General features: G+C 49.9%; 1 protein-coding gene across 8 annotated transcripts in view; it reads left to right on the top strand.

The window, feature by feature from the left end:
- Positions 1 to 16,778, top strand: part of ARHGAP26 (Rho GTPase activating protein 26) — a 150,209-nt gene that overhangs the window by 54,112 nt on the left and 79,319 nt on the right. For all 8 annotated transcript variants that reach the window (XM_087753848.1, XM_087753845.1, XM_087753847.1 and 5 more), the window contains exon 12: positions 10,305 to 10,341. In XM_087753848.1, the coding sequence (XP_087609974.1) occupies positions 10,305 to 10,341 (37 nt within the window). The remainder of the gene's footprint in view (positions 1 to 10,304; positions 10,342 to 16,778) is intronic.

Below are 16,778 nucleotides of genomic sequence, written 5' to 3'. Positions count from 1 at the left end.
CTGGCGGGCAGCCCGGTCAGCCTCGGCTTTGGAGGCTCTAGGGAATGCCTGCACTTGTAATAAAACGTGGGCTTGTTTTTAATTAGAACCATCATTTAGTTCAGCTTGGAGAGACAGAAGAGCAAGACCCATGTAGAGGATTCAAGCCCCCAGATGCTTCACTTTTGATAGATATTTTTTTTTTTCTTTTAATCAGGCTCAGGCATCGGTGTAAGTTCTGAGCTGAAATTTATGTTGGAAGGAAGGAGGGGGAGAGAGAAAGAGGGGTGGCTCCGGCTGCAATGCATTAGTTCAGCACTGAACAGTAGGTTGGGAGGGAGGGAAGGAAGGAAGGAAGGAGCTGCCAGGGACCCCGGGCCACCCTCTTCCAAATGAACAGCCCTCGTTTGAATGACATAAACCAGCATTTCACAGCAGGTTTCTGCTGCCCTGCCAAATCTTTCACTTGGGAAGCAAGGCATATTTTTTCCTGCCCCCCCCCGCCCCCCCACAGGGAGGTTTGCAGGGATGTGGGCTGGGAAATATCTTGCTCCTATCTATATCGTTCTGGCTCAGAGAGCAGGGAAGGTTATTTCTAGCCACAACACAGTGTAGTCTAGCTCTGAAAATCCTGCTTGTAGTATGCAAACCTGGCTCTCGGACAAAAATAGAACAGGGTTGATAAGGCAGAGCCAGAAACAAGGGCTGATTTCATCAAGGTTGCCAGGTGTCCTGCTTTTAACAAGGAAATATGCTTTTCTGTACATGAGCCTTCCTGCTCTGTGCTTTGCTGGCATCCTGCTTCTGGACTGTGTCCCAGCATAGCAGCTCTGCAATGGTGTGCCAAGGCTGCTTGGGCGTCAGGTGCAGAGGATCCTGCCTGGCATGGTACGGACCTGTGCCGATCTCGCTCTTTTCTTTTTCTTCCTTATTTCCTTCCTTCCTCTTTCCCCCTTCCCTGTTGCTGCAGGGGGCAGGGTATACGGTGCCCCCCCCCCCCCCCGGCATGCCCACCCCATCTCAAGATGGGAGCCGCAGGTGCGCGGAGGCTCTGGCCCCGCTCTGGGCATGCCTGTGCTCACTGCGGGAGATGGCTCTCTGCGGAGACGGGGCTGAGTAGCATGGTAGGAACCTGCAGCCAAGCGAATAGTCCTTGCCTTTCAGGGGTGTCGTGGCATTGCACCTAACCACGTACAGCTCTGGGCCTCAGTAGGCAGGTTTTGGGTACAACATCAGGGTTGGAGAGGTACTCTCTGTCTTCGAGGGCCAGAGCTGGCTCAGGGTGTGCTTCCATACACAGTTCGATCCACATCTGGGCAGCTATGGGGAGCGGGGAGCCTACCCGCCTCTCCATCCTTGACTGTTCATTCTCTGTTTCTCTGGTGCTGGACCAAATGTTTGTGCACCCACGCTGTGAACCTGGTCTGGCTGCAGACTGTCAAGTAGCAACACTACTAATAACTGGCTTGCTGGGTTAATTTTCAGGTGGATCAGCCTCCCTGTGCAGCTGTGTAGGTGCTACCGCTGTCTTTACTAGCAGCAGTGGGAGAGTGTGGCTGTGAGCGTGCGGAGGGTGAGATGGTTCCCTTCAGCTGCAGGATGGTGTTAGATAAACCGAAGCCAGCTGTGAAACCACAGTGTCACGCTGCTGCCCACGGAGCTGAGCAGGGGCACTACTACCTCCCGTGGACACGCAGGCACGACGATGCGGGGCATTCGGCGTGCTTTGCGGCTCTGGTACCTGCCGGTGTACCTGCCTGCTTGTATGAGGGCAAGTGAAACAGCATGTCAGGAGCATCACTGTGACAGCGAGAGCAGCAAAACGATGCACAAAGTGTTCCTGGCAAGGGAAACACTTGCCTGAGTAGTGCCTTTTTGTCAGTGACTTCTAGGGCTCCCCGGGGCAAGCTGCCATCCGTATACAGGGCATCGCCTTCTCCCCTCTTTCCTCCTGTGGTGTGGGAAAGCAAAGCAGAGGAGCCAGCTTCTCCGACATCACTCCCAAGGGAAAGGTGCTCATGGTCTGTGTGACCGAGCGAGGGGAGGCAGGGAGGACTGCAGGCTGTCTGTCTTCTTGAAGGTCAGTTTTGGCAATAACATGGAAAAGACAGAAACGCAGTAATAGCCACATGAAAAGAAAAGTGAGCACTTGGCCTGACCAGAAGAAATGGGTAATCCACAGACTGGCCTTTCTCAGAAGTCCCTGAGAGCGCTTGCATCTGACAGCAGTTTGAGAAAGTGAGGAGGTAGCTCCTTATAGTCTTAGCAGTCAGAGAAAATGTTCCACCCATATATGCTAAAATTAGGCTTGAAAATGCTATTTTTTCACTTTCTTTTTCTCTTGAATTGCTGTGGAAATAACGGAGTATTTGGCGGTAAAAACAGTAGAAACAAAATAATGCCTTATCTTTTAAACTGAATGTGCTCAATAATTCACTGAAGTTTTGCTCTCTTGAAATCACTTTGAGTTACCCAAGATCTCCATGCAAAACCTGTTTGCTGCCATTTACAGTGCCTTCACTACAGTTGATGAGAGGGGATTTTTGTGTGCTGCCAAAGCTATAAGTCAATGCAGGAGTTGTTAGTCTTCTCTGGCCTTCTCCGAAGAGCACCTAAGCACTGTGCAACATCGTCCTGAAGAGATTTTTATCCAGGCATTGCAGGATAATTTTCATAAAGTTTTTCCTCAATGGTTACTGCTTCTCAGGCTTCCAACTTCTTGTGTAGGATTGGAAGCAAATTCTCCAGGACTGATCTTGATGCATTTCAGTTTCTGTTGTGCTCTGAAGGGGGTGAGGACCTTAGGATCTGGACTGCAGGGAAGCAATCAGGTGCATTGTTGGTGTCCAAGTGAGGAAGACATTAAGGGAAAAGACTTGTTCCAAGTGGATCTTCTGTTGTCCCCCTCATGTATGGCAATTGAACAGGTAGGAAAAGGGACGTGTAAGAGTCCTGGCATGCGGTTCCTGCTGCTGGGCTGAGCAAGCCCTCATGCAGCAGCTGCTTTGCAGCTTGAGGGTGCTGCAGACGCCACCCCGCCTAGCACCATCTGAGTCAATCCGAGTGGCTGGACTCCAGTCTGCATGCTGTTTGTCACCCCATTTTCCATTTTCCTTTATTAAAAGGTTGCAAAACACGCATGTAAAATGTCCATGCTCCTCCTGGCTGTCTTCACAACCTGTCCTTGGGTGGCTGGCAAGCCAGTTGGACTACCAGTTCTGAGGGAATATAATGATTTCTATTTATACTCTTTTGGCTTGTGCATCTTCTGAGCTGAAAGTTGAAAAACTCGCTCATGGTTGTTTTGAGGATTTCTGAATATGAATCACAAGGAAATTGCATAACACTGCAGCATTTCCTCCTATTGCTCAGGGTTTTACAAACACTGCGCTCCTCCAGGGAGACCAAGGAAATCTGGCAGGACTGGCCCGTTTTGACTGTAGTTTTAGTCTAAATGGAAAGTCTGGGTTGAAGGGTAGGTCCCAGCACTAGTAAAAGGAGCGTAAGGTGGAATCTTCCATGCCAAGGCATGGACTAGGTGATTGAAATAGTGGGTTCCTTCTCAAATGGAGATCCCTCTGTCTGTGACTGCAAAACAGGAGTGCTGGCCCTGTTGTTGGTTAAGGCTTTCTATAAATCACGGCCACCTCCCACCTCTGAGAAGCTAGGCGATTCCTTCCTCTAGATTTCGGCAGAATTTTGTTCTGATATTGGAACCTGACAGATTTTGGGAACTGTGCTGAGCACCATGCAGCCTTCAAGGGATACAGCTTAGGCTGGGCCATTTTGAATTTTAAATTAAAAACTGCTTTGTATATGATATATAGTATATTCATATAAAGGATGTGTGCACACATGCAAATGCCATATGAAAGCACAGTTTATTTATTGTGGAGGTTAATAAACATCATGACCAGCCAGTGTGAACCCTGAAATGAGGAAATAAACATAAAATTACTCAGCATCATCTTTCCTTAGTTCCTCATCCAAACCCCCAGCTACTTCTTTTTCCTTTGCTTTTCCTACAGTCCAGTTTCATCCCAAACAACCCACAGACCCCTTCGCTCTTTGCATGCTTATGTGTGCAGTGCATCTAGGATCAGGTTGGAGAACTGATGGATTGGATTCTTCTTGGTTTACCTGTGTGCAAGCAGAAGATGGCAACAGGCCATGACTGGTGGCTGTAGAAGTATTTTAGGCTACGGATGGTGGCTATTGGAGGATTTTTGATTACGACAATCCACAGCTTATGTTTTTATTACCCGCAGCTCTAGTATAGGTATTTATCTGTAGTAATGACAGATTTGAAGTTTGAGGGGGGACTGGAGTGGGTAAAGCAGTCTGCATTACTTCTTCTGTTTGGTCCACGCGATGTTGGAGACATGAATTGAAGAGAAAGCCGTCAGCTGTGGCTGCGGGTAGGGTATAAAGCGAGTTACCCTCCGGCTCGTCCCACCGGCAGGGCAGCTTGGCGTTGGTTCCTGGGCTGTCTGTTCTAGCTAGCACGCCCTTGAACATCACAGGCCTCTTAGTGGTCTATATAAAACTCTTTCCTCTGCAAAACATAGTGTATATTTGGTGAAATATTTCACCAGGAAGAATTAACTTCTTCTTTGAGAAACTGTCTTAAATAGTGAGTCAATAATTGAGCATAGCGCAAGTGTTCTGGGGGGGGATTTTAACTTTGCAGGAAAATTTCAGAATAATCATAAATTGCAATTTCTGTTGTACTCTTATAAAATTTATGCTTCTGGATTACTTACAGATGAACCTCAGTATTTTTCAATAATAGATTGTAAAGGCCTTGATTAAGCCTCCAAATAGCAGTGATTCTGCAGTAATTAAGCAGCAGTAGCCTCCACTAAAAAACGTGTGATCTGGTTTTGTTCAGGATGTTTGACCATCTACAGTAAGAATTTAGAAAACTAAATTGAAGGCATCAAGGTCTGCAAATTTTGTGTTAGGTTAACATTTTTTTTTTTTTTCTATTAACATCACTTCTGAAACTTCCTAGTAAAGATATTTTGGCTCTGAAGATACAATCAAATGGGAATAATTAGTGAGAACGTGATGTTAAAAAGATTGCGGTGCTGCAGGGTAGGGATTTGTCTCCAAGTTAGTCACTAGCCCCAATTTGGTGAGTTTTGTAACTGAGCCTGTTCCCACAGGCGGTATGTGGGACACGAGCCCTTCACCTCTCCGCAAGCGCTTTCTTCTCTCAAACTTGCTAACCTTTGTCAGTGACTAATACTGAAAAGTGAAAGAAGCTTTTTACTTCATGAGAAGATTTCTGGGGTTAGGTCTGTTTTCTCCAGAGTGTGTTAACAACAGGAAAATGGTGTGTGTGCATATACAAATACACCTATTTTATGGTATTTTATCATCTGGCTCTATCCTGGGCGATGTGCGTGTCTGCAGAAGTGCCCGTCCTCCGCAAACCTCTCATGGGCTGTCTGCTAAATGTTGTTACCCTGCGAGGTGTAGCCACGCTGTCCCTTCACACTTGGGCTGGCACAAGCGTCAGAGCCCCATGTCTCGGCGCCGCATCTCGTGCCAAACCAGCACCTGGCGCTCACCCACACGGCCATGGCGAGGCAGCCTGCAACAAACCTTTGCACAGGAATTGTGCACAGACATGCAAGAAAGAGGATTTTGGGAGGGGGAAAAAGATATACCTGCCTCTCTCTTCAAATCCAGCACTTGGCAGCTGTTTGGAAGAGGTCTTTCAAGGCTGTGTGCCCCCAGCCTGACGCCCATCTCTTCCAACACTTCTCCCGGGACAGACGTGGCCGCAGCCGCAGGTCTCGGCGCTGTGCATCCACCCCGGGCACGCCAGTCCCCCGCGTCCTGAGCCGCTGTGCAGCCTGTGTCCCCGATGACGCTCTCTGTGTGCTGCAAGCAGCGAGCCTGGGGTAGGGCAGAGAGCATTGCTGTGGAGATCTCGCAACTGTTTCATGACTGTTTTGTCCTTTGCCTACAAATCCTATGGGGAAATATTTTTAGTCCTTTACACAACCAAGTAAGGTGATTCCCCCTCTGCACACTCACTGTCCCTTTGGTCCTCTGCCCTGGGAGCAGACGTGCTGCTGTGCTGCTGGTGTGGGCAGGCAGCCCTGAACCTGGGGGAGATGCTTGCAGCCAAAGGCTTTCTATAGTTGGCAGGCAGCAGTGGGATGGTTGCCTCTGCTGGATTCAAACCTGGTGAAGGAGAAACAGCCGTGGTCACCACGCTGGCTGCATTTGCAGACCGGTGCTTCTGCCCAAGGGCCATGGGCAGCGGTGGGCTTGAGCTGCCGGGTGGACCTGGGACAACAGGGGTGGCTTCACAGCTTCTGCTGGAAGAGCAGCTGTGTACAGAGAGCTCCAAAGATCTTTGTTGTCTGAACACAGATCCAGAGATGGAGCAACCCAGTAGCTATGGGGGTTACTGGAGGTTCCCCCAGCTGTGCTGAGTTTTTCTATGTGTTGAGCTCTTCTGTGCTGGACTGGGTTGCAGAGCTTGTTCACCAGAGTTGGGCAGCTCAGAGAGCACGCTGTGCATGGGGAGCGCCAGGCAGTGCAAGGCCTCCGTTGCCTCCGTCCCTTGCGAGAAGTGATTGGATTTATCATTTTCTGTGGTTGTGTAAAGATGAATTGACAGTGTAACAGTGTGGTGGAGTTAGAAGGAGGATGGTGCAGGGGAAACATGCTCCTGTCTGAACAATCTGTAGCTTTATTTTTGTCAGTAATCAATGGAGACTTGGGTATAATGAATAGTAAGAACCTCTTTAAAATTCAGCACTCTTTCGCAGGGAAGAAGGTTGGTCCATCAACTGTGAAGCATGTCAAGCCTAATCTTAAAATGCATCCTTGTGCTTTAAGCCCTGCATATTTTCAAGGCTACTTTGGAAAGAGTGGAATATTAATATCTGTAAAGCCAAGCTGGGCAGGAGTGACCTTTGCTGTGCCAAGACCCCGAGGGGTCTCTGCGGGCTGGGCCAGCCCAGCCTGGCTGCCCTAAGGGCACGTTTTTGACAGCGGGGCAGAAGATGGCCTTTATGGCACTGGAGAAGCTTCGCTCTTGGACCTCTTACACAGCACACCTTTCTTCAAACTTGGAAACTTTCTCTCATGCTAAAAAATCTCTCTCTTCAAAAGGCTTGAGGCAGTATAGCGAAAGGATTTCTTTTTAAAAGTAATGTTTTTCTTGGAAAAGGAAATGATATTACAGAAATGGGGCTTGGTTAAAACCTTGATGTTATAGAGTGGTGTTAATGGATTAACACACTGACAATGGATAAAAGGTTTGTCCTTAATAAGATGGATGTAGGTTGACAGTATCTCCTTGTTTTATGGTTGCATAGTTGACCTCTGCGTGAAATTTCCTCTTCACTGTGTGCATACTTTGCAATTAATGGCATGAGCATATTGTATTTCCTTGTCTGTCCTTTTCCCTTTTTTTAAAGAGCAGTCTCTGATGATTAACAACCTCTCTATTGTTTCATGTAACCAAACTGGAAGAGCAAATATGCAGGCAGACACATTTTTCCCTGTAGCTGATGTGCTGTGCACCATAACTTGAGCTGCATGACTGGTGCTTTAGGCCTGGGTGGCAGAGGAAACCACTGGGAGAAGGACAGCAGGTAGTGAATCTGTGCCAGGAAGCGTGTTAGGTGCCAGAGCAAGGGGCTGAAAGCTGGGTTGACCCAGAAGAACTGGAAAATATTTTGGTGTCCCAGGCACGGGAGCTGGTGTGTGCTCAGCAAGGGCAGTGGCCGGGCTGGGACCGCAGCCTCGGGCAAAGCAGGGTGCTGACTGGGGGGACCTCTTGGGTAGTAACCCAAGTAACTGGAAAGCAAGGCTGTAAGAGCCGAGTCACCCTTTTATTGTATATGGTGTTAACCTGTATGTCTGGGGTGAGCCAGGGCTTGAAGTCTGCGTAGGATCCTGAGGAAGGGCCGTGCATCTGCAAGCCTTGGAGTCAGAGTTACCTCAAGCTGTCTCTCTGGTCCCTTCAATGCGTCCTCAACACTGATACTGAAGTTGGAGAGAAAAAATGAGAAAGTCGACTTCATGGCCGGGGCTGCTAGACAGCACCACTGGCAGAGGAGCCTGCTGTTGGTTTCCTTCCCTCTTTTCCCTTATTTTATTTTCTTGATATAAACACTGTTCCTGGAGGAAAACTCACTTGCTGACTACAGCTCTTTTTGCTGCTGAATCATCCCCCAGTTTCCAGATGTGGGATGATAGATTTTCTCCTGCAAACAAAAATCTCTACCTTGTCTTGCGTTGCATAGCTAGGTGCCCTGGGAGGGGGAAGGTGCTCCTTGGGAAACGTTCCAGGAAGAGCGGGAATTAGTGTTGAGGGGTCAGTCTCTGCCCAGACCCCCAGTTTTGAGCTACATTTGTGCTTCCCTGAGCGTGTCCTGGGTGGACAGCTAATGCTGTCCTGCGGCTCTCTGGCTGGTGCCAGCGCAGCTGGCTGTGGCCTTGTGATGGATGGCGTCGAGGGACAGGTCTCCCTCCGTTAAAGATAAACCTGTAGGAGACAAACAGGGTCATTTCATTCTTTAATGCTGACTAAGTTCCCTTGGTCAGCTCACCGCCCCGACTGGCACATGCAGCCGGCGTGCAGGGTGAGAGCTGCTTGCAGTTGCTTTTCCGCCGCAGAGGTGTCCATGGAGCTGCAGCTTCGGTGGCTTTCCGCAGGGCTGGCACCATGGCCGACAGGCAGGAGAGCACAGGAACAGCCTGTGTTTCTGATGACCTCCAAGGAAGGCATCTGTTTACGTGGCCTAACAATGATGTGCTATGTGGCACACAGCCTTTTTGTGGTTTTTTTTTTTGGTATGGGCAATGGAGGTATCGGGCTGGTGTTGGGGCACCCAGGGTGAGCACGGTGCTGAGGTCTGCTGTGGTCAGCAGTGTCCGTGCCCGGCTGCTGCTGGCACCGATCCTTGAGGGCATTATACTGTCAGCTTTCTGGCCTCGTGCTTCTGCTGGAGCTCTTGGGGGAAATCCCGACAGCAGGGACCCCACTGGAAGCACACAAACCCTTGCACCCAGGGCAGCTTCTGAATCTCTGTCCTTAGTGTTAATATCATTCATTGGGAGCCTGCGGTGGGAAAGGTTGAGAAACACTTGCCTGCCTGATTGCAGATCAGAGCCTCTCCTCCTCCCCGCTCCCCTCGGATGTGTCGGCTGTTGCTGCCTTGTGTGTTGCTATCAACATCGCCTTTGGAAACTTGCCTTCTCCACTTGCTATTTCTGGAGGTAGCATGTGATGAAATCAGTTCCCCATGCTTCGCTCCCGGTGGAAGGGGGCTCCCAGCTTTGTTCCCAGCAGAGGAAGGGTGTGCACGCCGCTGGCTTTGTTTAACAGCCTACACAGGCCTTTTTTCCTGTTTCAATGGATGCTGCCATGCTTGGCTCCCGCTTGGGATGCTGATGGAGCACCGAGGGGTGTGTGTGTCTGTTGGGGCTCTGGGTTGACAAGGGATTATTTTAAAACATTTTACTCTGTTGAGCTAGAGAAATACAACCTGTCTGAAGGCTGCTCTTCTTACAGCTGCAGTTTTCATTATACGAGGCTTTTAAATCGTCCTCAAACTGTGATTAAAACCTTCTGCCATTGTTTTTCCCTTTTTTATTGTATCCACTGAAACATTACTTTAATCTAAAGTAGCCAGGCTGTAGTAGTGATTGGGACAGGAGGAAGAGCACTGGTATTTGAAGACAGGAGAGTTGCCACAGCATTGGCTCAGAAGGTGGCTCTGTCGCAGGCAGTGCTACGTGCATTGCCTCATCCTTCTGCATTTCAGGTCCTCTCTAAATTAATGACATTTCTTTTCCTCTCTTACTCTTTGCCTGACTCGTTCATTCAGGCTGTAAGTACTTGTGAGTGAGGGTGGCTTCCTACTCCTTGCCTGAGTTGCACCTACCAGATGTTACTGTAATGCCCGTAAGATGTAAAGGAAATATTGTCTGCTTTGCTCTAAGTTTATATCCTTTATGTGCGTCTTTGAGAAGAGCATAGAGGAGAGGAATGCCCACCTTTGCTTTGTTTAAAAGCCCCTTCAGTTTCTGTTTTTACCTAGTCCATCCCGTTTGCATTCTCTTGTTTTAAGAACTGTCCTAGTTGTTATTTTAATACAACTCCAAAGCTGTGGCAACCTGATGTTTTGAATATAGAAGGCTGTGGTGGTCTTTGGGGATCATGCTGCTGGGGGAGGTCGAGGCAGGTCCTCCTGACAGCTGTCACCAGTCAGGGTGACACCAGACGTGTCAGCAGTCCCTTCCCAGGTGGAGCCGGGGTCTTCATAAGACTTTCTTCTTGTGTTTTCCAGGTATACAACTCGAACAAGGACAACCAAAGTGAAGGCAGTAAGTATTTTGTTTCAAGCCAGACCCTTGAGAAGGTGGCTGTGCTTTGTGGTGTGCAGACTTTGGTGGGTCAGCACGAGAGGCTGAGCCGCCGGCGGTGGGGACACGGGACTGGGCTCTGCTCCCCTGGGCCAGGGGTGCGGGGTGATGGGGCTCGGCGTGGGGACTGCAGGGTGGCCCTGGGGAGGAGCTGGCTCTGGTGCCCAGCAGGGAACTGGTGCAGAAACTTGGTGGTGGGACTTGGGGCCATGGAGAGCGGTGCCGAGCCATTGCCTTGGCACTTCGGGGTGCATCCCCTCCTGCCTGCCCTGCACCCTGGTGTCCCCGGGCCGCAGCAATGGCGCAGGGCATGCTGGCGTGCCTCGGGACTGGCTCCTTTTGCTTATCAGAGCCAAGGAGTGCAGGTGGCATCTTGGACCAACCAGCTCTCCTTTCTGAACCAGAATGTGGAGGATGAATGTGCCTTTTCCAAAGGGAAACTGGAGCAAAAATATATAGAGTAGGCAGGTCCCACCTAATCAGGATTGTCAACAAGAGCCCCTAAAAAAAAAGCTGTTTTTATTGTAGTTCGGGCAATCAAAGACTTGAGTCAAGAAAGCACTTGTTTTTCTTCCTAGAGGAGTGGTTGCACCTGGTCCTGGCTCTTATGTCCTGCGTTTCAAAACCCTTAATTGAGCCATTTCCCAGTAGGTTTGAATTGCCATAATTGCAATACTCAAAACTCTGATCCCTTCCCTCCTTCCCCCAAAGTCATTGGTCATGCGGGAGCTCAGCCTGGGTTGACGGTTAGTAAATAGTTCATTTTTATGCTGCCTCAGACAGGGCATTTTCCTCTTGAGTAGAAGCATTTTTCTCATAATAAGAGGTATAATTTGCAAATAATGTTCCTCGCACCCATTTTCAGCCCTTGCACAAAACAGTCTCTTCCTCCTCTCTGCTCTCTCCGATGTGGCTTCTCCCTTCCCTCTTGGTCCTCCATGTCGTCAGCTGCACATCCATCTCGTCCCATTTGTATTCCTCTTGGCTTTATGCAACCCAGATGATCCTCGCAGAGTTAAATGCTTGCGAAGGACAGTATGGTTAATGCCCCAGCTGGATATGAAGTCTGCGTAGAACAGCTCCATCTTTTCTCCATTTTAGAGAGGGGCGAAATGAATTTTTTGAGGCACAGACAACACGACTTGCTCAACTCTGTCCTAGCCTGGCCATGAACCGTCACTGCTCTGTGTTCCCTGCCCACAACCTCTGGCTCTGCCAGGACAGTACGTGGTGATTTGGCTCAAGAAACATCTTAAAATAGCCATTTTCTAAACTTTGTAGAGGGGTGATGCAAAAACAGGGAAAACATTAGGGATGGGGTGGGATGAAGGATTGCTGAAGTAATTACCGCTTCTGAAAGAAGCGCTTGTCAAATCGTGACCTTCCCATCTTACGTGCTGTCAGCCAGAAATCCTCCTGGGGCTGTGACTTACGCTGGAGTCATCCTGCAAAGTAATGGCGGCTCTTTTAGAGATGGTAAGAGCTCAAGTCAAGTGTGTCTGTGATTTTCCCAGGGTTATTTGTATTGTCTGCTCCCGGTCTTCAGCTGCCAAGCTTGCAACAGATCCCAGGTCGGGGCTCCTAAATGCCTCTTTAGGGTTTCCTTGGGTAAGGGCTGTCCGGGTGACGCTGCTCCGCCCGGGCTCTTCACTGCCAGACTGTTTCTGCCCCCTGAGCCTGGGCTCCTGCCTGTGGTTAGTTGTGCACAGCCTCATCGAGGGCCCGCTTTAGCAGAGGTGTGGGCAGGACCAGGCTGGCCTGCAGGCAGCATGGGGCTGCAGGCAGCATGGAGCTGCCTGCTGTGGCCGCTGCTGGCATATAAATAGGTTATTTTCCTGGGCTTAATCCGAGATGGGTGTACGTGTCAGAGGGGAATGCCTCACTCCATCGGGCGCTGAGCTGGCGGGGTGATGCTCGTCTGGGAGGGTGGGCGGTGGTCCTGCGGCGCAGCCCGGCAGGACGTGCTGCCCACGAGCATGGGCTGAGCAGTTCTGCTGACTGCTGCTGCTCTTTGGCCACGGCATGTGGGCGTATTGCCTTGCCAGCCGCTAGACAGATCCCTAGCTGGATGCCCATGTGGGGTGTGCTGGAGGCTGGTGGCTTTGAGGAGAAAGCCGGTTTGTCCCCAGGCTGGCGGCAGCTCCCACGGTTGCCTCCCGTGTCAGTTCCCAGCCCAGCCCTGGGCTGCCTGTGCTGCTTTGGAAAGTTGTTTGTTTGTAGTGCTGGTAGTCACTGCAGCCTGCGCTTCGGTCGTGCCTCTCTGAAGCAGCTCAGCATTTGGCAAAACGTAGCGAGACTTTGATGAAGACACCAAATGCCAATTTTTTCCCTGTGCAACTTCACCAGACAAGTACGAAGCTGGGGTTTGATCAGCTGAGGAGGCTTTGACAAAGTTTCTTATCTTTTAGTACCTCTTCTGTTTTGATGGTCTGTATTAAAAATGAGAACAATCCTCCTTTTCTACTCTGTTTTCCTTTTCCAGTCCTCCTTTTTCTCTCCTCCCCCTGCTTTGGGGAGTGTGTTGGGACCCTTGGCTGAAGGCTGCTTACATAGCAGCGCTCCTGAACCGTCTGGTGCCAATTATTTTCACATACATCTCTGACTGGGGCTGCTGCTGGTATGTTCAGACATCTGACTCTGCTTTAGCCTTCATTAAAACCATGTCTGTAGTGAACTGCTTGCCTCACCAGCTACGCTTAAAATTGATTTGGAGACTGGCTTTTTGCCACGCAGCCCTTGATACAGGAGTTTCCTATAAGGACTTGAAATGAGCACAATGATTGAGTGGAGTCTGGATGCAATTCCTGACCCTAAAAACCTGTATATCTCCGCTTCCACCCGTACTTACGTTAGTCTGAGAGAGGCTCGCAGTGCTATAGTGAGGTCTGCCTTTTGGGCGCTATCTAATTTTACAGAGCTTTTGGGTTTTACATCCTGCTGTGTGGCCAGATGGCCATCGGCCTACGGGGTGATTTATCTTAATCTGGAGGAAGCAGTGCCTGAGCGGTGGGGGCGAGCGGGTGTCAGTGAGCTGCTAGAGCCAGATGAATTTAGATGCACCAGTTTGCAAACCAGGAGGACTTGCCCTGCTCTGTGGAAACAAATCCTCTAAGCCGTTTGTGCATATTGCATGGAAAAGCACAGAAGAACTCCTTTCCCTTCCCCTCTCCACCATTTCCCTCTCCTTTTTCCATATCCACTTGGTTCCCTGTTAGTTTGGGACCCCATCAAAAGCTGTGTTTATTTTCATAAACTCTTCACAGACCTTGAGTCCCTTGACTGCCCCGTCTGCTGGTGCTGTAATCTGGGTGGCCTGGCCCTCTCCAGCAATCTTCATTTCCCAATCTTGGCAGCTCACTGGTAGTTTGAGACTTGAAACCTCATTTCTCTCTGGTCTCTGCTTCTTGGTTTCTCCCTTTCTCTGTGGCTCTTAATTCCATAAAGTCTCTGAAAGAGTTCGTAACAATAATCGTCGTGGCACTTCATTACACGGCACAGAAACGTGTGGAGGGGTATGCAGAAGAGCGTGCTTTGACCTTGCAGCGCCATGACCCACACACACACAGCTGGAGTCAGCAAGGTTGTCTGAAGCTGAACAGAGCTGATTCAGTCTTCTTGCCCCCTTACTGATGCTCTGATATACCATATCAGCATAAAGTAAAGGAATTAATGGATTAAATAGAAATAATCTGCTAGGAAAAAGTAGAACAGGATGAGGCCAGCTTAGCAGCACTGGAAATATGATGCTACACAAAGGTCAGATATAGACATATCTGTGTGTGTGTGCAACAGCTGTGATACAAGTGATGTGTATCACCTTTGCTGATGTAAAATATTTCTCTGCTAGATTACAGTATAATGCTGCATCTCGGTTGTGCATTGAAATGCTCATCTTGCATGACGAGCCTGTGACAAGTATCTTGGCCTGGAGCTGTGTTGCACATCTTTCCCCTGGGGAATGAGAGCCACAAGAGAGGGGGAATAGCAGGAAGCAGGCCTTTGCCCCTGCAACACATTTGAATGCATGAACAGAGGAAAATACTGCCTCTGATAATAAAAGAGTTGGTAAACCCACTCCCTGTTACGACTGAGAGGCTGTTTTAAACATATAAGATGGGGATTAGGGATGCCTGTTGTGAAGAGCCGAGAAGCATGTTGGCCATGCTTTTCTGTGTCAGCCCTGAGAGTTTGCTCTTCCCCACTGCCTTCCCTCTCTTGTTTCCTGACCCCAGCTGATGGCAGGAGGCAGCTCTGCAACGATTTAAATCCATCTGAGCATGGGCTGTGGGTCCCGTCCCTCTCATACACATGTTCCTGCCTCTGCTTTGCTGCAGTAGCAGCTCTCATTGAGGCCAGCGGCTGAAGACTTGAGTTTGGTGGGGTTTTGATGGAGCGCTTTTTTTCCTTTTTTTTCCTTTTTCTTAATCTTGCTGAACCTGTCACTGTGCTAGTCCTCCTGTCAGGGCATGGAGGAGAGCGGGAAGGAGGATGGGGCCGTAGCTGGCCAGACTCGGTCTGGCCGAAGCCCCTGCATTTCCTATGGGCACAGTCAAACAGCATCGCTCTCTCTGGCCCCGAAAGATCATCGGTTGCCCCTTCCTTTCTCCCCGCTTCCTGACCTGCAGCAGCTGTCAAACAGAAGCTAAGTGGGGTCTAAGCTGCTGAACCAAAGCTCAGGGCTGTGGACTGGTGTGCTGCTGGGGCGAATGGAGCAAGTGTAAGGACCAGGACAGCAATAGTTACAGATCTGACTGTGATCTGTGCTGTTGCTGAACTGAGTCATTGGGTAAATGAATAAGATAAAGAGAAGCTGCTTCTGTGAGAGGGGAAATCAAGCTTTTACAAGGCTCATTAAAAGTTAAATTTAAGGATGAATAAAGGCACTTTGGATATTTGATCAGATATTATTTCTGGATATAACTACTGCAAATAAATCCCCGACCTTTCCTGGTCCAGAGCTCAGCAACGAGTGGAAGAGCTTACTCATCTACTTGGGAGGATTATGCTTGGTCACTTCCATCCGGAAGGCCTGCTCCTGTTTCTTACCTCTGCTATTGCCGAGCGCTGTGGAAAGGTGCAGTCCCGACCTCTTCCTCAGAGGTGGAGTGGTGGGCTCTGCAGGCAGAGGGCACGCGTTTGTAGGTGTCTTCTGCTCAAGTTCAAGCATGCGAGGGACTGAGGGAAAACTGCTGGTTTATGGAGTGGGTTGACACTTAAAGTGTGTGGCAGAGAGCCTGAAATGGTGTTCCGTGTTGGCTGGACAACACCGTACAGGGATACTGAAAGATCAGGGTTAGGGCCAGTACTAAGCCATGGCTAATAAGGCCTCCTGAACCGGGTTTGCCTGTACAAAAGGGTTCCTACACTGAGGTTTCTTGCTTCTCAGGTAGCCTTGTGCTTGTGTTTATCAGTGATCGATGGTACGGTAGGCTGTGCCCCACTGATTGATGGCACATTGATTTTATGGTGCATCCGTGGTTGGAGAGCGGTTGGGAGCGGTGCTGGAGAGCCCTCCAGGTGCCTAGCAAAGGGCCCTGGAGCCTCTGGATATTCGCACATCCTATGGCACAGGCATCCTGCAACTCGTGTGCTTATGTTGGCTCAGCACTTCAGTATGCTTGCCCAGAAAAATAGAATAGAGCTGTTTTACTGTTTCACTGTTTCAGGTTCTTGTGCCATTCATCACACAAGAAACACCACCAGCAGAGAACTCATAAGAAGTGATTAGTAAGGGACTGCACCATGCAAGCCATAGGCAGCCAGTGAGCTGGCAGCTTACCATGCACCAGCAGTGAATCTGTGTTTAAATAAGCGATGTGATCAGGAGGAATGCAAAGGAATAAAGTTGCATGTGCCTTGCTGTGAGGACACTGCCAGCCCTGGGCTCTGATCCCTTCCTGCTGTGCTCTCGATAAAAAGCAGTTTTGTGTCTCTTGCAACACGGCATTCCTTCAAGTCTGTGCAGATGTAAAGTCATCTGCTTTTAAGCTAACGCTACGCCTTTTCTACCTTTCAGAGTTCAACATCTTAAACCGCGCAGTCGTGCTGTACGCAGCCGTGCTGTACGATCCTCTGTCAGGTGCTGCTGGGAAAATCCTGCACATTCCCTGTGGCAGCTGGGGACCAGAGCGGTTTGGTGGCTCTACCCCAGTCCCTGGTGATGCCTCTCCTGTCTGCTGGGTCCGTGCTGCCACGGGAGGCGGGATGGCGGCAGGGGCAGATGCATCCCCGCAGCTTGAGGATCAGCTGGGACAAAAGGCCGGCAGCGGAGGTTTGGCTCGAGGTGGCACGAGGGAGGCGGGCAGGCTGCGTGCCCTGCCTCCCGCGGCCTCTGCCCAGGATGCTCATCCCAGCCCTGGAGCCCAGGGTGACTTTGCACACCCTTCTCTGTGGGGCTT

This window comes from Nipponia nippon, unplaced genomic scaffold (assembly GCF_047370975.1).
Source record: "Nipponia nippon isolate SJK-2023a ecotype South Korea unplaced genomic scaffold, ASM4737097v1 scaffold_17, whole genome shotgun sequence".
NCBI lineage: Eukaryota > Metazoa > Chordata > Aves > Pelecaniformes > Threskiornithidae > Nipponia > Nipponia nippon.
This window is presented reverse-complemented; position numbering and strand designations above follow the sequence as displayed.